The sequence below is a fragment of the Pipistrellus hanaki genome, assembly GCF_964339955.1.
Source record: "Pipistrellus hanaki genome assembly, chromosome: 8".
Taxonomy (NCBI): domain Eukaryota; kingdom Metazoa; phylum Chordata; class Mammalia; order Chiroptera; family Vespertilionidae; genus Pipistrellus; species Pipistrellus hanaki.
This window is the reverse complement of record NC_140510.1, coordinates 16,687,810-16,708,834: the sequence shown is the minus strand read 5'-3', so window position 1 is coordinate 16,708,834 and position 21,025 is coordinate 16,687,810. Positions and strand designations below refer to the sequence as shown.

At 45.6% G+C, this 21,025-nt stretch overlaps 1 protein-coding gene across 4 annotated transcripts in view; it reads right to left on the bottom strand.

Moving 5' to 3' along the window:
* Positions 1-21,025, bottom strand: part of MGAT5 (alpha-1,6-mannosylglycoprotein 6-beta-N-acetylglucosaminyltransferase) — a 353,212-nt gene that overhangs the window by 178,836 nt on the left and 153,351 nt on the right. For all 4 annotated transcript variants that reach the window (XM_084892259.1, XM_084892260.1, XM_084892257.1 and 1 more), the window contains one exon: positions 16,119-16,283. In XM_084892259.1, coding sequence (XP_084748385.1) covers positions 16,119-16,283 — 165 coding nt within the window. The remainder of the gene's footprint in view (positions 1-16,118; positions 16,284-21,025) is intronic.

The window sequence follows — 21,025 nt, the reverse complement described above, 5'->3', positions numbered from 1 at the left end:
GGCAAGGTATTAGTATGATATAGATTTGCAGGATAAGGAAGCTTTGCACTATTATTAAGGGACAAATGTTTCCTCTATGCTTAAATGTGGCAGGGGAGATAAGATTTTGAAAAGTAAGAATAAGCTTCCTGTTCATTTCTGCCAAAATGATTATTTTGAGAAGATTATTAAACAGATGTCTTATGAGTACACAGAACACCAATAAAACCAACATTATTCACAATTCCCTCCCTCTTCCTTTTGAAAGGGGTGCTGAAATAGTGGTAAAATCTGGATCTTGGACCCAGATCTACCATGATGTCCTCTTTATCCAAGTACCATCTTTCAGGAAGCATTAAGTTAAAGCAGAGCCCAATTTTGGCCAAACCTCACAAATGCCACATAGGACCAATGACGATTTCACTGTGGGTTTTTGAAAACTCAAGGCCTCACACCAACATCCCCAAACCTGGGAACAGTTTCTGTAAAAACAATCTCTACATTCCTCTCCAATAGTTTTAAATATGAAGAGAGACAAATACAGACTAGAAGCTGATCTCCATTAGCTCTGCACCCACTTCATGACCAAATGCCCAAAGTCTACTCCAAACGTGTGATCTTTCCGAAAAAGCCTTGATTATATTTAGCTCATTATTTGGCAACTGAACTTGCTCCCACTTTTGTGCCTTTAGGACAATTTTTGAAGATTGCTTGTTTTTGGTTAAAAGATCTGTGGGACAAAGTCATGCATAGAGGCTTTTATTTTTTTTATTTTTTTATTAAATTGTTATCTGTGTACATATCTTACCATTGCTCCCCCCCCCCCATACATACCCTCCCTCCCCAGAGTTTTGTGTCCATTGGTTGTACTTATATGCATGTATACAAGTCCTTCGGTTGATCTATTATCTCCCCCAGATCTCCCTACCCACAGAGGCTTTTAAAACCATCCGCTGAAGCCTCATTTTGATCATTTTGGTAATGACCGCTATTTCCCAGCACTTACTGTGGTCCAGGCCTTCATATGCACTGTCTCCTACGAACCTCCCAGTGTCTCTGTGAGCTAGTTTCTGTAGTACAGATGCAGGGACTGAGACCTGACCTCTCTAAATGGCATGGCCAATGTCACACCGCTGATGGAACTCAGATTCAAACCCAGCAGCCTGAGCATGGAGTCTGGACTCGTGGTTACTGCACACATCCACAGCTGAGTATGGTTTTAATGATGCTCTCTCAAACACCCAGTATGAATATAGCAGAAGTGCATAGTAAACGGTCTCTTGGGAAACTTTAATAAGCCACCCTCTGCAATAAGGTTTAAAGGGCACAAAAGTGTGCACGCACCCAGAAGACTGTGCCATGACCCCTCTGCACAGAACCTGCCTCAGGTAGGCTCAGGGCTCCTCCTTCACTTGTTTGCATCTCCGTCAGTGTCACTTCGTCAGGTTTTCCCTGAGAACTGGCCCATCCCAAAACATTGTCCCGTTCTCTGCTCTCTCCTCACCCTGCTTCACTGTCCTCCACAGCATTTATCATCACTGGGCAAGTATGTCAGTTATTTGCTATCACTGCTAGAGAGATGAGACTTGGTTCTGCTCCTCCCTCTATCTGCAGTGCCTAAAAAGTGCTTGGCATAAAGCAGTATCTGGTAGGAGTGAATCCAATCAGTCAGTCTCTGGGTGACAAGAGTTAACACCTTGTAGACAGCGGCTATAGCATTTGGACAGGTTCAAGCCTGGAACTAATGAGAGGATACGATCCTCTCATGGCAAAGCCAGGTGCAAGTCCCAGCTTGGAGAGCAGAGTCGTCACAACACAATTATTGCCCAAGGTTATAGTTGTAAGCTTGACCTTATGGTCCAAACCTGTGGTCCCACCTGGCTGAGTGATATAGGCTGCGGGAGGTGCAGCAAGTAAACAAAGCTTGATGAGCATGTAATTGAGTAGATTCAAGACCCACGAAAATGTTGTAAACATCTTGACCATGCCCTTTGCCTCGAGGAATCTGGCTGTAAAACAAAAACTCAGCTTGCAGGCTATGGCGCTGTCTCTCCATCAGAGAAGCAGCGTCCCACCTAGCCCCCGCTTTATTCTGTTGTCTATCTTTTCTAATCCTTCACCATCCCTCCTTAGGTTCACCCATGGCCTGCTGAGCGTGGCATAATACCTGCTTTATATTTTCATCTTTTTGCTTAGTTGTAATTTCTAAACTTCTAAGCAGTAAAATTTTATCTTTTTTATAATACAGAAAAGTTCTGTTTATAAAGTCTTTCCTTTTGAAAATTCTACCCTACTACTACCCTGTTTCCCTGAAAATAAGACAGTGTTTTATATTAATTTTTTCTCCCAAAGTTTCACTAGGTCTTATTTTCGGAGGATGTTTTATTTTCGGGGAAACATGGTATATAAATTCAAAGGCAGCGTTGTGGCCACTTTTGGTCATTGGCAGCCTGAAGACATGAAAACCATGGATGAATTAACCCAAAGCACCCTTAGATAACAGATCAGTATGCTCAGGCCATGGACACACACATCACAGGCTCTTCTGGCCAACTCAGCTGCCACTAATGGCCCTCTGCCCTCAGGGAGCAAAAGTCCTCCAACATGGCCCAGCCTCAGGCCAGCAGCCACCTTCTCAATCCTCAGAGCATTCCTGCTAGTAAAAGGGAAGTCAGACTCTCTTCATTACCATATTACTTTGTAAGGAATGTAAGGAGAGAACAGCTCATCATGGCCCTCTGAAGGACAACCACCCGCCTCCCCTGAAACCACTGAAACTCCAGCCACGCACTCTATTGAATTTCAGGTGTCAGATACCAGCAGATTCAGCTTTTACTAATCTTCTCTTTGCCCCACCCCAATGAGCCCTGAAATAAATTCTTAAATATTTACTTTGTTCTGCTAATCTTCCTATACCTTGAACCTCTCATATTAACCATACTTAATGAAAGCAATTATTGAGAAAGTTCTATTAGGTTAGACAGGTTAATTAATGACTGCCTTCCCTTGAGAGCTAAGCTCAACCCATAGGACTTCTTCCCCTCCCTACTAAGAGTGAGAAGGTAAGGTGAGGGGTCAGGCACAGTTTCCAGATTACTGCAGCAGGCTGTAACAAGGCATACACTTCCACTGTGTGACAGTGAAATTTCTTCTGACCACCTCTTATCTGTCATTCCTATCCCTATCCCTAGAGGGCTCTAGAGTTTAAGGGTCATTTCCCAGGTCAAAAGGTCAGCAAAAACAACAGGTCCTTTAGGACTAGGATGAAGGAGCTCTAGGTGGTCAGGAAGGCGTTGTGAGCACTGCCATTACTCTCTCCCTCCTCCTCCCCTGCAAGGTGAGCCCTGTTCACAGCAGGAGCCCAGTTCCTTACCAGGCTGCGCCTACACTGCTTGGCACAGGCCTGGCACTCCCCCAGGCAGTATTGGTTGTAGTGTTTGCCAGGTTATACTTCTAACAAGGAATTAACTAGAGGGCAGGGTCTATAAGTCAGTGTGTAGAAGAGGCCTGCTAGGCACTCAATACACATTATCACGTGGCATCCTCATTGGCACAAGAAGAAAGTGTTGGCATCACTATATTCATTGTACAGAGAATGGAGCTGAGGCCTATGATGGCAAGTAAAATACCAAGAGTGGGCAAATAAGGGCACCAAGAGTTCTGCTCAAAATGGTCTGATGCCCAAGGCCAGGTCCAGCCTGTGAGTGTCAGGTAGCTTCCAGAAATCCCCTCTCTCAGGCAGTTTTATCAAAAATACAGCACTGGGCCGAGACTGGTTTGGCTCAGTGGATAGAGCATCGGCCTGCGGACTGAAAGGTCCCGGGTTCCATTCCGGTCAAGGGCATGTACATTGGTTGTGGGCACATCCCCAGTGGGGGGTGTGCAAGAGGCAACTGGTCAATGTTTCTCTCTCTTCGACGTTTCTAACTCTCTATCCCTCTCAATTCTTCTCTGTGTAAAATTAATAAAATATATTTAAAAAAAAATACAAAGGGCAGAGGGTGGGATGGGAACCTGGTGGAGGAGAGCAATGGAGGGTGGGGGGGTGGACATTTGTAATAATATGAACAATAAAAATTTATTTTTTTAAAAAATACAGCACTGGGCCGAAACCGGTTTGGCTCAGTGGATAGAGCATTGGCCTGTGGACTGAAAGGTCCCGGGTTCCATTCCAGTCAAGGGCATGTACCTTGGTTGTGGCACATCCCCAGTACGGGGGTGTGCAAGAGGGCAGCTGATTGATGATTCTCTCTCATCGTTGTTTCTAACTCTCTATCCCTCTCTTTTCCCCTCTGTAAAAAAATCAATAAAATAAAATGTTTTAAAAAAAAAATGCAGCACTGGGACTGGGTAGTACACACATGCATCAAGCCCTGCTCATCTGTGACAGGCCGAGCCCACAGGTCAGGTCCAGAGCTGGTTCTCAGGAAGCACATGTCCAAGGGCCCGAAAGTACTGAGCTCTCATTTTGTGCCTGTCTTGAGTGTTTTTCATGTATTAACTCAGAGCCCTCACAACACCACCACCGCACGGCAGCTTGTTCCCACTGGCAGAAGAGGACCCTGGGTTTATCTAAGGACACATGGCTATGAGGTGGCAGAGCTGGGATTTATACCCTGGTGGACAGGGTCCAGAGCCTGTGTCTGAACAAACCACAATCCTATGTCTGCTGGCATAAGCCCCACAATGAGTGTTCAAAAATGGCTCTTCCATTATAACTGTTTCCAGAGCCCAGATCCAGGAAGACAGCGTAGAAAGTCCCACAGCATATGTTGAAAAGGTCACCAACAGAAAACGATAAGTCAGATTAAAAACCAGCTAATAGTGTAGCTGGCCAACTCTGACAAGCAAATCAAAATGCAGTTATATACCCTGGACACAGTCCCTCTGCTGGCTGTCACCGCATGGGGCCCTCGGCTTGTTATCCATGGACTTGAGGTTACGATCACGCACAGTGACTTGCTAAGTCCGATGGCAAAGAGGAAGGAGGCTGCAATGAGGGCCAGGGCTGCTGGCCCAACAGAAGGGTGGTGGGCCCTTTCTATCACGTGTCCAATTGGATTCCAGTTCTCTTCATGTTTAAACCCACCTTCGCCCCATACACTTTACTCTTCTTTTTCTGAGATATAATGAAAATGGGAAAACAACAAAAACTAGCTTCTGATTTTCATGTAGGTCACCTCATTTTAGAGGCTGTGGCTAAGCAAAGTCAAAAGCAGAGCTTAAATTAAAATCCCTCAAAACCCAATGCACCTAAAAGCAGTTTCTACAACACAGAAACAGACAGCTTCCATGGCTCCCAGCAAAACAGCTTTAATTATAAGGCTGATCTGAAGTTTTAACTCGCAGGCTCTAGAATGAGCCTATTGAAATATGTGTCAATAGAACCAGGTAAAGGAGGACACGGAGAGATAGGACTGTCTGTGGGAAACATATGCTCTGCTGTCGCTATGGAGCGTCTATTGAATCAATACCATATGCAAGCTGATAACACAACTGTATATGCTGCCTCATTAAGCCAAATTAGAGCAAGTGGGATCTGCCGCCTACTGATGACAACAAACAAGTCTAACTTCAGTGTGTCCCTATCTCCGATCCACAGAAAAACCTGTGCAGAGGCATCTTCATAAATGACAGCAGGTTCTTCCCACGTTCCCAGGCCAGTTTCCAGTGCACGTTCCCAAAGGACTCCGTTCTTTCCGCTGTTTCCCTTCAAACTGCTGAGGAGGAGCAGCAATCCCCACAGGGAAATGAAAAAGGCATGCATTCCTTGGAGGGTCAGTAATTAGTCCAAAGGCATTAAGACTGGTGGGTCCTGGCCTCTTCTGCAAGAACTATTCATTCAGAGCAACCTCTGATATAGGGTAGCTGATTAGAATGTTTTAAACTCTTACTTACATTTTTATAATTAGCCACTAAGAAGTTACAGAAGAAATGATCTTATTGTGGAATATCAGTTTTTAGAAAGCATGGTAAAGCAAAAGCATTCTCTCCGTGAACAACAGAACAGTCAGCAGCCACAGCAGGCCAAGGGCAGACCTACCAATCGAAAGCTGAGTGTGTGGCCGTCACTGTGGAGTTGCAAGTTCCGGGAGAGGGGCTGGCCTGGCGTGTGGGCAGGAAGGTGCAGTGCACGCCACTCCACAATCACATACTGAGAACCAGTTTACCAGGCTCCCAGCTGGATGTTGGGTTTAAAAGGAAAATGTAGCTTATTTAACCCAAGCCTTTGAATAGCTTACAGCTGAGCTGTGGATACAGGCAAATTCCAAAAATGTACTTTGCAGTTGTGGGAACACAAAGCAAGGCCATCAGAAACCTCTGGGGTGGGAGGGGTGTCAGGAAGGCTTCTTAGGGGAGACGTGCTTCAGATGAGTCCTGACAAGGATGGTAAGTGTTAGCCATAAAATTGGAAGGGCTTTCCAGGTTGTGCACAAAACCACGTAAATGTGAATATAAACAGCCTGCTGTGGGCTCTTTTAGCTCCTAGCAGCATTTAAGGCAGGGGAGGAGGGAGTAGCAGAAAGGTTAGCATTCCAGAGGCTCTGCCCTCCATGCCCACAAAGAAAGAAAAGGTAGAGTCAGGCTGAAGACGCTGGAAATCCAAATGATGACAAGGGTCTCTAATGGTTATAACTATTTCATCTGCTGGCCTGGAATCTCTTTCGGAACTCCCCTAGGCCCAGGCATAAACTATGTGAACCATACTCAGGTCACCAGCACAGTGACTGGATCTGGACCAGCATATATCCCCAGCCAACCCAATCAGAACCCGCCCCAAGAATGCTGCCAGAAACCTTTGACCTCGTGGGGCCATTTCCACCACCATTGTGAGATGGCCTAAAATGAAGCCCAGAGAAGACAGGATAATGTCCATGTTTGGATGCAGCGGTGCTGCACTCAGAATCCTCTTCTGAGCCTTCCAATGACATGAGCCCCAAATTCTCTTTCTGTTTAAGCCAGTATGACCTAGGTTTTTGCCTCTTGCAACCAAGAGTACTGACAAATGCATGGATTTCCTGCTAAGCCTCTAGTATTGATAATAAAGGTCTCTAAATATTGACAGAAAAGGTCAATTTGGGAAATTCTTCAAGTTTAAAGTGCTCAAATAAAATTATATAGAAATATTTTCTAATTTATGAAACACAAATACTAGTTAATTGTTTTCACTATTAGAGATAATATTCTAATAACTAGTAAAGGCAATTTTTTATTTTTAGATCAGTATTTCAAATATGTAGCTTTTAAACTATAATTAACAAATGCTCATGTAATACTAACTCTGTTCCAGGCTCCTTTCTCAATTATTCATGCATTTCATTAATCCTTATGACAACAAACCCATAAAATGGGAACTACTATTATCTCCCCAATTTTACAGATGAGGAAACAGCCTCAGAAAAGTTCAAAAACAAGCCCAAGGTAATACAGGCAGGAAGTGGTGGAGCCACGATTTGAATCAGGGCAGCCAGGTTACACAAATATGTTCTTTCCTTTACCCTAGTGTCCTGAACACTGGGAGCCAATGGTTCGTTCCATTTGCCTTTAAACTGTTACTCCTAACCACAGGGCTTGCAGCAAAGCATTTATACTCCCTAAATCCAAATTAGCACATGGCTGCTGTCTTTCCACAGTCCTGTCTCTTTGCTGGCTTATTCCCTCAATACAGTTATCCTTAAAACAGTGTCCTTGGGAATCCTTAGGACACCTCCTCCCTTTCCTTTTCCCATGGCATACCAGTGTTCACCAGTGTCCTGTCATGTCAGCTCCACCCTGACATGGTCTTGAATCCGCCCCTCTTCCCTGGGCCTCAAGTCCAATTTCAGGACTTCTCCTACCTGAGCCAACTAAACCCTTTCTCATGTGGCTTCCAGCATGACCCCCTTCAAAGACATTCCACTTCCACATGGCCATTGAGTTTTCTCTGAAAATACAGATCTCATCAACCACGTTCCTGCTTTAAACCCTATCAGCTGTCACTGCCTACAGAACAAAACAGAGACTCCTCACAAACCCCCAACCTGTCTTTCCAGTCTCATCTGCTCTGGATATGCTGCTGTGCAGGGCATGCCATGCAGTCATGCAGACCTCTGGGAACCTGTCTTATCTTCCTTAACTCACTTAATTTTCTTTCTCATATCTGGATAATTCCACAATTTGCTTAAAATAATAGAATGTAATTTCTTCTAAAACAGTCTTATATTTAAATTCACTCTCGCAGACTGCTTTACAATCATTATTCTGAATTAGTGGCTCTTTTTAAAAAATAATTACCTTCTATTAGTATATAAACTGGCATAAAATACAGATTGCCAACATTTTACTAATTTGGGTCTATGAAAAGGATCCCCAAATCGTCTGAGGTCAGGATCCCAAAATCGTCTGAGAGTCTATAAAATCTCTCATTTAGGGGTCTGGAAGATCAGTTGCAGAGCTAAAAGTGGAAGGTGCTGGGGACTTGCAAACAGCCTTGCAAAGAAGAGGGGAGGAGACCTTAGGTCTCAGCAGGCCTATCTGGAAACCTCTATGTCTCAGGCCTCTTTCTGCGCTGATCTTAAATGGTAATCCCAGATTCCAACAATAGCTTACAGATCAGGGTTTCTCAGCTGCAGCACAACTGACACTGGGGCTAGATAATTCTATGTTGTGGAGCCGGCTGGCCTGTGCATTGCACATAGATGTTTATCAGCATCTCTGGCCTCTATTTACCAAATGTCAATTGTAGCTCCTCAGTTGTAGCAACTAAAAATATCTCCAGTCATTGCCAAGTGTTGCCTGAGGGGCCAAGTCATTTTTCAGTGCAATAAGTACACAGGCTCAAAGGGCAGCATCACTCCCCCTGAACTGCATTTCTCCCTCTTCCTCCTCCTGCCCTTCTCCTCCTTTCTCATAAAAACCAAATGCCCTTGACCACCCGAGGTGAAAACCACACCAAGGACATACATTTGTTAGTGAAGTAACAAAAGAATTGTTTCTGACAAGTAGCCAGGTATTTATTGCTGCCCTTGTAAAGAATGAAATAGAAAATGACAGGTAGATGGGAAGAACGCATTTGTTTCTTGCTCTGATCAATAAGAAAGCACTCTGAAATCTTGCCTCTCTTCTGTCTCTCACCAGCATTTAGGGTGCCATTGGCTGGCCAATACCTGATACTGGGCAAGCCACCTGCTGAGCCACTGGGGAAAGGGGTGGGTGCTGGACACTGCAAGTGCTACTTTAACACAACTGGAAGTGTGGGTACACAAACAAGGAAGTCACACAGGTACAACTTAATTTCAAGGCCCATTAGCAGCACAAAGGGAGGGATGTACTTCCAAATGCAAGCTCTGGAACACAGCAGGGACTTTTTCATTTTCAATCTCCACATGGTAAGAATAATAATTATGGTTCTTTTTATTGAGAAGAGCATTCAAGTTCAAATATACTGCACTTCAAACTCAAACACTAGAATATATTATATGTTGCAACTGATGTTTGCGAAATGCAAACATTCAATTTGGACTAAATATCAGAAAATGGCCATTTGAATTGTGCCTGCACCTTCGATTTTGTGATTGTGTTTCCCAACTGACCATGCAATTGTAAGCAGTCATAACACAAAGGGGAGCTAGCATTAGGCTGTACCTTTTAGAAAACCATCAGCGCAGGCCTGTAATTCAGCTGATGTTGAAGGACAACAACTGGGTTTTGAGAGTAAATAAATGAACTCATGCACACACCACACACCCATGCTCCCTGCCCCCTGCCCCACACAATACAGAACTCTGCAATGTGTGCCATTCCCCAAACCATCCCAGTCTAGAATGCAACCGTCAAATCCTCTGAAGGTCTACCATGCAGAATCACCTATGGGAAGGAAGCTCAGTTATGCCAGACAAAACAAGAGTCCTGCTGTTAGGTGGTATCTGCTGAGGTCTGAGAAAGGGAAATGAGAGACCAAGTCCCACTTCCAAGAAAATCCCCTTGAGTAAAATGGAGAAGAGAAAAAAAAAAAAAAAGCCTCTTGCAGCAGTGAAACCAAATGCTCTGCCCCTACAGCATAAGCCAAACCAGTGGGCAGGATTGACTGAACACCTTCAATAGGACAGCTTTGAACAAGATACTATCGGTGAGACAAAGAAAAACGTGGGCACTGTCAGTCCTTACACAGCAAGCATTTTCAGTATCACACATCCGTACCTTTTACCTCCCCCATGTTAGAATGTGGCAAAGAACCTCAATCCTGTCCTCTCTGCTTCACAATCTAATCTAAGATCACCATTTTGGATAAAAGCAGAATTGGTCTTTCCCGAAAACCAAAGGTGTTATTCTGAAAGCAGATAATTTTGATAAAGGCACATGCAGGGAGAAAATCTGGAGAAATGGTGAGTAGCTGAAGGGTGGAGATTTTTAAAAATCTGATTGTTTTTTCATTTCTTTGATCCACCTTCCTCTTCAGTAAGATAAACAGAGTTGGAACTGCAGTTCAATATGATTCTTGATTTTAATAAAGTCCATTTCCAACTAATTTCTCTAAAGGGAATGATTCACTTTCATATAATAAAATAGCACAAGAGTGATAAATTTGGAAAGAAAAGCCATTTTGGATAAAAGCCACATGAAACACAACTAAACAGAAAAAGGAAAGGGGACAGATTCACATATACACTAATGTCCCCTAAAAAGAAAATAAATTTAAGAGGCCCTTCTTCAATTGCTATGATATCCAATTTAGAGGCAGTTTATAGCCAACCAGAAGCTATATCAGCAAGCAATCAGACACAACAGTAAGCAATCAGAAACATCATGAGCAGCACGACCGCAGAGTAAGCAGTAAAGGCGCACCAGAGAGAGCGCTTCTGAGCAATTACCACATGTCTTAATGCAGAAAGGGAGAACGAATAACTCCACACCCTAGGACTGGAACCCTATAAAGATGAACTCTCACAGCTCAAGAGCTATTATTCCTGCTATGATAAGAGGGGTGTGAGGACCACCTGTGTGGCCATGGATCAGACAGAAGGCACAAAAGCAATGGGGGATTGATAATGAACTAGGACTATGAGCTTAAGTCCTTATTCTTCTTTTTCATACCCTAATCTATAGACATGACAAGTAAACATGTTGGTTATTTGAAAAGATATTTATTTTTGGAGGAAATACAGGAAATTTCCTTTATTCTTTATTTCACATCTATGTCCACTGTGGCGAAGCCAGAGCCTAGGGAAGGGATACATATGCGCACACACAGGCAGAGGAGCGAACTTCTTTTTTTAAAAAATACGTAGGTCAATCAAGGAATAGACACCAGACCAAAAAAAAAAAAAAAAAAAAATGCTTATTAAATAGGTTGTACTGTTAGCTCTTTAGAAACCTCAAAGAAAAGGATAGCACATTTCCCCAGACACAATGATTTACAAAGAGAAGCAAGAGATACAGCACACATTCTGTTTTCTCTCAGTGGTGCTATGGGGTCTTATGCTGAGCTCAGAGGATTCCACTACCAAAAGTCCCTCTCCCAAATACTTAACTCACTGAAGTCTGAGAAGATTATACTTAATTCTAGAGGCCCTGGTGCATGAAAATTCATGCACTGGAGGGGGTGGGGGGTCCCTTAACCTGGCCTGCCCCTCTCATAGTCCGAGAGCCCTCAGGGATGGGAGGTGACACAGTGATCAGGGGAAGGCGAGCAGTAAGGAGCAGTGCCAGCCTGGGCCAGCCCTGGTTATCTGAACCTGGGGCGGCCCTGGGTGGCTGAGCAGTCACCATCTGAGGCTTACCTGTGTCTTGGGTCAGCCCTGGGCGGCTAAGCAGCAGCCATCTGCCTGCGCCTCAGGCATCAGCTGGGAAGCCACCATCCAAGGCTTGCCTGCACCTCAGGCCTGCCCTGGATGGCTGGGCAGCCGTCATCAGAGGCTTGGCTGTACCTGGGGCCAGCCCTGGGTGTCTGGGAGACTAAAAGGACTAGGGAAATCCGGAGGCAGGCACGTAGCTGTAGGCACAGCCATCTTTGAGGGCAGGACGGCCAATTAGCATATTCCCTCCTAATTGGCTGTGGGCACTGCCATTTTTTAGGGCAGGCAGTCAATTAGCATATTTCCTCATTATTTGCTCTGGGTGCCTCCATCTTTGTGATGGTGTGAGGGTTAATTAGCATATCCACTCTTTATTAGATAGAACTAGAGGCCTAATGCATGAAATTCATGCACTGGGGGTTGGGGGGTCCCTCAGCCCAGCCTGTGCCCTCTTGTATCCCTCTCACAATCTGGGATCCCTCACTCCTTACTGACTGCTTGCCTGCTCACTCCTTACTGCTCGGCTCACTACTCCTTAGTGCTTCTGTGGAGGTGGGGGAGGCTCCCACCAGCGCTGCGGGGCTCACCAGCCTTGAGCCCGGCTTCTGGCTGAGTAGCCACTCCCCCGTGGGAGTGCACTGACCACCAGGAGACAGCTCCTGCATTCACTCAGTGTCTGCCCCTGGTGGTCAAAGTGTGCATCATAGCGACCAGTTGTTCTGGTCATTCTCCATTATGGTAACTTAGGCTTTTATTATATAAACTAGTGGCCTGATGCATGAAATTTGTGCATGGGGGGAAGGAGGTTCCCTCAGCCCAGCCTGAACACTCTCCAATAGGACATCCCTCCCATAATCTGGGACCACTGACTCCTAACCACTCACCTGCCTGCCTGCTAATCACCCCTAACTGCCTCTGCCTGCCTTCCAAATTGCCCCTAACTGTTCTCCCCTGCCACCTGATCTCCCCTAACTGCCTCTGCCTGCCTGATTGGCCCTAATTTCCCTCCCTTGCTGGTTTGATCTGCTCGCAACTGTCCTCCCCTCTAGGCCTGATCTCACCCCCAACTGCCCATCCCTGCCAGCCTGACAACTCCTAACTGCCTCTGCCTTGGCCTTGGCCTCGGCCCCCACCACCATGGCTTTGCCTGAAGGAAGTTGGACATCCAGAAGATGACCAGTAGACCTAGTCTAACTAGCATACCCTTTGCACTCCACTGTCCCCTCTCAGGGGACATCGGAATTCTAGCATATCACTCGGATGTCCCCTCTCAGGGGACATTGCAGTTTATTAGTGATTACGGGGAATTGAGTTAATTCAACGCACATTTCGCAAAGTAGCGTTGAGTAGCTGGTAGCCAATGTCCAGAATGGTTCGGAGTAGCTGGTAGCCAATGTCCAGAATGGTTCGGAGTGCAAAGGGTTATTATAGATAGATTATATAGGATAGGATTGCTTAAATGAGGGGGGGAGGGGTCTTTTTCAGCATGAGGAGATGCTATTGGCAGACAAAAATACATAATTTCTATATCTGGACTGATAGCCAGCCATATGCACTATACTGCCAAACCCGTCATTACAAAATTGAACCACTTTCTTACACCTTATACCAAATAGCTATTGCCCTTAAAACCCCTCCTCAGCCCCACCTTAGGTTCTACCTTTGCAGTTCACCCAGATTAGGTTCTGACTAGTTGTTTTCTATACCAGTTAGCATCAAAAGCCCCGCCTCCTAGGCAGCCATTGGCTCCTCACAGTTCACCCAGATTTGGTTCTGATTGGTCAGTTTCTATGCCAGTCAATGTTTCCAGGCCTATCTCTGGGCCTGATAGGAGAGGTGAGGCTCATCAGCAGCTGCCACAGAGGCTGCAGATCAGACCATGCTTCTCTCTCCTGGCCTCTCTATGGGCCTCATCCGCAGCCTCCTCAGCAGTCAGTGCTGGGTTGCCACGCCTGCAGGACTGCCTTCTGCAGCACCAACCCAGCACTGACTGCCACAGGGGCTCTAGATCAGACCCTGATTCTCTCTCTGAGCCTCTCTCTGGGCCTTATCCGTAGCTCCCTCAGCAATCAGTGCTGGGTCGCTGCAGTGCCTGAAGCATGGCAGTCAGTGCTGTATGGCCGCAGCAACTCAGTACTGACTGCAGGACTGACTTCTGGTGTTTGGTCATCTGTTCAGTCGTTTTGGACATTACAGATCCTGTTTCTTTATATATATAGATTTTCCTCCAAGAGTCAGGAACAATAACTGGTATTAATGGGTGGATGTTCCATGTTAGTTTCTTCTCTTTCCTTCCAAGTTTCTTTCTGAGTCACAGCCCATTTCTAGTCTGTTTCTCCTGCATGAGGCCCCAATGACTCAATTTTACCTGCCTTTAAAACTTACCTTCCTGTGAGAAGCCTTCCAAACTGACCCCTACTTACAGTAATCACAGTTTGTGTTATTTTATGCCCGTGTATTATTTTCCTGATTGCCCAGTAAAAATCTTAAAGGTATCGCACGTGTATACACACACACACACACACATATGTGTGTGTATGTGTGTGTGTGTGTGTGTGTGTGTACACAAAGGAGCTAGAATGAGGTTATTAAAGGCATAACTCTAAATTTTCTCCCATTTTCCTCAAAAAAAAAGAAAGACTCTGGTTCTTTAAATATTAATGAAAACAGGGGACCTATGGTATTGTTAAAGGAGCCCCCCACAGAGCCAATGGCTTAGGGACTATGCTCGAGAGATATCTGATAACTGAGTAAACTAGCTCAATACTCAGGGAAGGGAAGAAGTAGTCACCAATTCCTTCTCATGTCACTGCTGGAGATCTACCCACCATTCTCTACTCTGGGGCTAGGGCCCAGAAGAAGTCTCTCTGAGAGCCTGGCACACAAACAGGACAGCCAGAAGCAGCAAGATCCCTGATCAGGGGAGAGAATGACAGCAGACATGTGTACACAGTTACTGCAGACAGAGGCAGTGGGAGGCAGCAGTCAGTAGCAGTACACCCCATCCTGCCTACCTCCAGAACTGTGGGAAGGTAGAGCTGCCATGAAATCAGATGGAAGCTTTCCTCTAGCCTTTCCTAATGGGGAGGGGATGGAGGAATGGTGCCTGGAGAGTCCAGGGTGCTATTTATTAATAAGCAGCTCAACACAGTGGGAGGATTTCTTGTCTAATTACAGAAGCTGTTGGAAACTGCAGGGGAGATAGGATTTATGGCCTAGATGACACTGCCTCTGTGTTGTAATTAAAAGTTATTTTTAATATCTCTGTTTGGTTGGATACTTTGGATTATTAGAAATGTAGTCTGCAATTTAAAACTTGTGAAAGGGCGAAGAACATAACAAACAGGTAATACGACAAGCTTGCACAATGTGAAACAATTAAATGTTTTGACACTGGAGATGGGAAAGAAAAGTAATCTCTCCCAATTAAGTCTGGGAATTCCTATGAGAAAGGGGAAATGAGGAATAAGCCAATGAGTATGTTAAACTGAAATGAGAAATAAGCCAACGAGTATGCTACTTATTTTATCCGCTAACTAGGGTTGGGATACCACCCACCAGGAGTAGTGAATGGGTATTCACACCATTCACTCAAAGCACCTGATGTTAACCTTCCAGCTCCTTTCTTTGTTCCTAGTCCCTAGGAAAGGACAGTGTCACCCTAACAAGAGCAAATCCTGGCTCAACCACAGAGCCCCAGAGGCCAACCCCAAGGCAGCGATAGGGGTCCAACATGAGCTATGGACAATACATGCTGGGTTTGTGGTTAACCCACTTCTCTTCTCTCATGCAAGATTCCAGTCTCAAGAAGGGGCCAGACACAATGAACCTTCGTGGGAACTGCACGGTGGCATCCATGAGTGGCTACAGAATCAACTCAAGATCAGGTAGGCGCCATTACGGTATTTCCTACATCCATTTTCCAGAATTTATTTCTCCATATGCACACCAGAGGCATTTTCTACAATGGCGGCTCTTCTTTAACAACAGGGAGGAGGGAATCTATCATATGTAATAGATTTTTGAAATTGCCTGGTGAAAATGGGGAGGTGGAAGGCCCTCTAACTGGCACGTGCTTCCCAGATAACTTCTTATCCACGATATGAATCTTCTCATTAAAAGTGAATTCTAGGAGTTCATTATGTGAAATATGTCATAGGAACCACCAGACATCACACATTATGATGAGACTATAAAAGCATTTTAACATCTGTTATTCAAAAATAAATTTAATCTCAGCTTTACAAGGGCCATACCAAGGGCCATATCTTATATAGAAAAGGACTATTTTCTGTGCTTCTTTATTCTTTTTCCAGTTCAAATCAATATCTGACTCATGCCAGGCTATAGAATCACCCTTCTTACCTGCCACATTAATTTTCTCAAGTGCTACCAAGCTGGGAACAGCAGTGGTGGAGTTGGTTGAATTTGTTCCTGTGCCATTGATGACAAGGGTGTCCACCTTCGACTCTAACTTGCCGATGCGCTGCAAAATATTATCCAACAACACAGCGAGAGTTTTCTTCAGATCTGTAAAATAAAATGCACAGTTTAAAAATTCTTTGATCACTGCATAGATGTCCACTGCACCTGCTCTCTCTTCCTCTCTCTGACATTAAGAAGGAAAAATTGCCCGGCCAGTGTTGCTCAGTGGATAGAGTGTTGGCCCTTGGACTAAAGGGTCCCAGGTTCAATTTCGGTCAAGGGCATGTACCTCGGTTGAGGCTCATCCCTGGGCCTGGTTGGGGCATGTGCGAAAGGCAACCAATTGATATATATCTCTCATATCTATGTATGTGTGTGTGTCTCTCTCTCCCTCTCTTCCACTCTCTAAAAATCAATGGAAAAATATCAAGCGAGGATTAACAAAAAAGAAAAGAAGTAGCAGAGTCAAACACTACTGCCCAAGGCCTGTCCTACCATACCATATCTTAAAGATGACAGGACCATCTTCAAGTGATCAGAAAGCACAAAACAACGTGGTCTGTTCTAGGACCCAAGTTGGGCAATAAATGACATAAATTATTTCTAGCCACTGGGCTGATGGAGAAAACGCCTTGTTAGCATCCTACCAACACACACTGTGAAATTCCTCCTCCTTATAGCATGATTCACTAGAGCACAGAATGACAATCCCACCAAAACCGGTTTGGCTCAGTGGATAGAGCGTTGCCTTGCGGACTGAAGGGTCCCAGGTTTGATTCCAATCAAGGGCATGTACCTTGGTTGCGGGCACATCCCCAGTTGTGGGTGTGCAGGAGGCAGCTGATCGATGATTCTCTCTCATCGATGTTTCTAGCTCTCTATCCCTCTTCCTTTCTCTCTATAAAAAAATCAATAATAAAAAAAAAAAAAAAGAAAGAAAGACAATCCCTAAGGGCAGCCAGGTCCTGAAGTAGTTTCTAGGTCAAGTTTGGTGCTATTTTAGTGTCCTATACTGCAGTATTTCCCAACTTTTTTGCAGTCTCTATTTCTGTTGGTTACATATGATAACAATAAAAGCCACAGTTCCCGGATTTCTAGGCATACAGATTTAGGAAAATACTTCAAGACCAGAGGCATTCACTCATTCAAGAAGTATCTATCAAACAACTCCTGGGTGCCAGGCACTGCCTTAGATGTTAGGGATATTCCTTCATGGCACTTCCATGTAAGTGCTGACTCCCTTTCTTACACATCTGACCATGGGTAGAGTAGTACACTGCCCTCCAGACATGTCATCCTGGCATACATCAACATTCAGGGAGCTGGTATATGAGGTTCTCCACATACACACAGAGATGAATTTAGCCCTTCTCCTCTGGAAACTCAAAATCAAAGAAAGATATGCTGACTTTTACATGTGGAAAAGCCAGAAGGACAACAGGATGCCCATCCATGTGGACAGAATCCAGACTCATTTATGAAATGGGAGTGGGCCAGTGGGAACAGGAACAGTGTAGGTGCAGATGTGGTAAAGCACTGAACGCAGACAAATGGGAAGGTGCTACCTTCCACTATGCTGGGAACAGAGCAAACTCACTCTGAGCAGGTTCTCTGATCTGGCCTGGGAAGAAAGCACCAACACTAGGCATGGCCTACCAGCCTCAGCCCAGAAGCACCCAGGTGATCCTCTTCTGCCAGGCCAGCAGAGAAACTCATCAAAACACAGGCACAGATATGCAATTAGTGTGGAAGTCTGTGTGCTCAGTGGTTCACAGATGACATCACTGGAACTGATAAAAAACTACAAACAGAAAGAGAGCCCTTGTCTTGATTCTGTAAGTCTGGTTTATGTGCTTGGGGCAATCTCATCCTCCCCACCTCTCCCAAAACCAAACATCAGACTTCTTCACAATGGTAAGATCATAGCAGTCTGTTCATTCATTAATTCTAACAAATATCCAACCTGGCTTAATTTTTGCCTTCAGTATGCCTAGTACCTGCAGGCAATAACCTATCCATGGCATTAGAGCAATAGGGCCAAAAATTTGGTTGTAACAAAGAAAGGCAGAAGAGAACTAACATTTTCTGAAGGCCTACCATGTGCTATGCACATGTACATATATACATACACACATATATAAACATATTCACATACATGTATACATATGTGTGTGTGTGTGTATACACACACACACACACACACACACACACATTAGAGCCCGGTGCACAAAATTTGTGCATGGGGGCAAGGGGAGTGTCCATCAGCCCAGCCTGCACCCTCTTCAATCTGGGACCCCTCAAGGGATGTCCGACTAAACGGGCAGTCAGACATCCCTCTCACAATCCAGGACTGATGGCTCCCAACTGCTGGCCTGCCTGCCTTCCTGATTGCCCCTAACTGCTTCTGCCTGCCAGCCTGATCACCCCCTAACCACTCCCATGCCAGCCTGATTGATGTCTAACTGCTCCCCTGCCAGCCTGTTTACCCCGAACTTCCCTCCTCTGCCAGCCTGGTCACCTCTATCTGCCCTCCCTTACATGCCTGGTGCCTCCCAACTGCCCTCCCATGTTGGCTATCTTGTGGTGGTCATCTTGTGTTCACATAGGGGCAGAATCTTTGACCACATGGGGCAGCCATCTTGTAATGTGGGAGTAATGGTCAATCTGCATATTACTCTTTTATTAGATAGGATAGAGGCCTGGTGCATGGGTGGGGGTCAGCTGGTTTGCCCTGAAGGATGTCCCGGATCAGGGTGGGGGTTCCTTGGGGTGTGGGGCAGCCTGAGCAAGGGGCCTATAGTGGTTTGCAGGCAAGCCACACCCCTTGGGGACCCAAGCAGAGGCCCTAGTATCTGGAATTTATTTACCTTCTACAATTGAAACTTCGTAGCCTGGAGCGGAGCCAAGCCTCCTGCTTGCTCCCTGGTAGCCATTTCTCCTGGGACTTATGTATCTTCTATAATTAAAACTGTAGCTTCGAGTTGAGACCTGGGCAGACCAGGGTGTGCAGAAAGCTTTGCTTCTTCCATTGCCGGGGTAACCCTAGCCTCCCGCTCTTTCCAGCTCCGTGGCTGCCACCATTTCTGCTTGGATTTGTTTATCTTCTATAATTGAAACTTTGTAGTCTTGAGTGGAGGCTTAGGCCGGCAAGGGCAGGCGGAAAGCTTGGCTTCTTCCATTGCCTGGGAAACCCAAGCCTCCCTCCTGCTCTCTGTGGCTGTAGCCATCTTGGTTGGGTTACCAGTAATTGCATACTCGCTCTGATTAGCTGGTGGGCGTGGCTTGTGGGTATAGTGGAATGGTGGTTAATTTGCATATTACTCTTTTATTAGGTAGGATGATATGAAATTCCATAATATGTCCATATTCTCCATGCGACAGGGATGACTTCATTTTACAGATGAGAAAACTGAGGTTCACAGATATGAAGTAATGTGTTTGTGGTTACAGAGGTAACTCAGAGATGAGTTAAATAAATGTGTGACCAAATACAGCAGGCTAATTTTTAAATTGATAAGTGTATATGGCCCATGAATGATGTTATAAAAATCCCCAATGGGCCTGGGCAGAAAAAAGATTCCCTTCCCCTGGCAGAGTGGTTAAGGGCCCACTCTTTGGAGTCAAACTTCCTAGGTTTGAGTCTTCACTCTCCTCTCCTGTTTTCTTACCTGCCTCTTAAAGCAGTTATGAAAGTCTAATGAGTTAACACTTATACAATACTAGAGGCCCGGTGCATAAAAGTTCATGCATTGGAGGGGAAGTCCCTCAGTCTGGCCTGCGCCCTTTCACAGTCTGGGAACCCTCAGGGGCGGGAGGCATCCTTGTGATCAGGGAAAGGCAACACCCCATCACACCTCTGCTGCTGCCACTGCTGGCAGTGCAAGCTTTGGCTGGCCCTGTGTGGCTGGGAGGCTGAGGGGACTGGGGGACTCTGGAAGCAGGCGCGCAGGGCGGGACCAGCCTTGCCGTGCACCTGCCGCCCCAGCAGGGCTAAGGGGACTGGGTGCCGCCATCTTGTGGCTGTGGGCACTGCCATCTTTGAGGGTATGGCAGTCTATTAGCATATTCCCTCCTTATTGGCAGTGGGTGCCACCATCTTTGAGAGTGGAGCAGTCAATTAGCATATTACCTCCTTATTGGCTATGTGCAAGGCCATCTTTGAGGACGGGCAGTCAATTAGCATATTCCCTCCTTGTTGGCTCTGGGGCACCACCATCTTTGTGATGGTGGAAGGGTCAATTAGCATATTCCCTCTTTATTAGATAGGATTTTAAAACTTCCTGGCAGATAAAAGACTCTACATAAGTACCTGCTAAATATGTAAATGAAAAATAAAGCCATCCTCTGAATTATGCTTCCTGAAGAAACCTCCCCATGGGTGAGGTGAAGCTTTACCACTATCCAAAGTCTCAGATGGCTCTCCGCCAGGGCTGCAGTCCCAGTCTACATGACTCAGTCTGTACCAGGCACATCATGAGCTGGCACGGCCAGTGGCAGTCAGCCACCAGCTTTGCTCTTACGCTGACCCTGAGGCAGGCACAGGTTCTCTAAGGTTCTGAGGACTGCCAGAGACCAGCCACATAGATGAGAGCTGCAGTGCCACAATGAGATGGCTGAGCCCCAGCACAAAGAGCCTGCTCCTTAGAAAAAGACATCTAGCTCCTCCATCTCCAGCCTCTTTACCTGTCTTGCCAGCCAGGGAGTCCCTGTGTAAAATGGCATTTAACTATTGCCTGCTAGTTCATTTGGGGTAACTCAGTGTTTCTTAGCTTCAGCTTTACTGACTGACACTTTGGGCCAGATCATTCTTTGTTGTGTGGAGCTATCCTGTGATTTGTGGGGTGTTT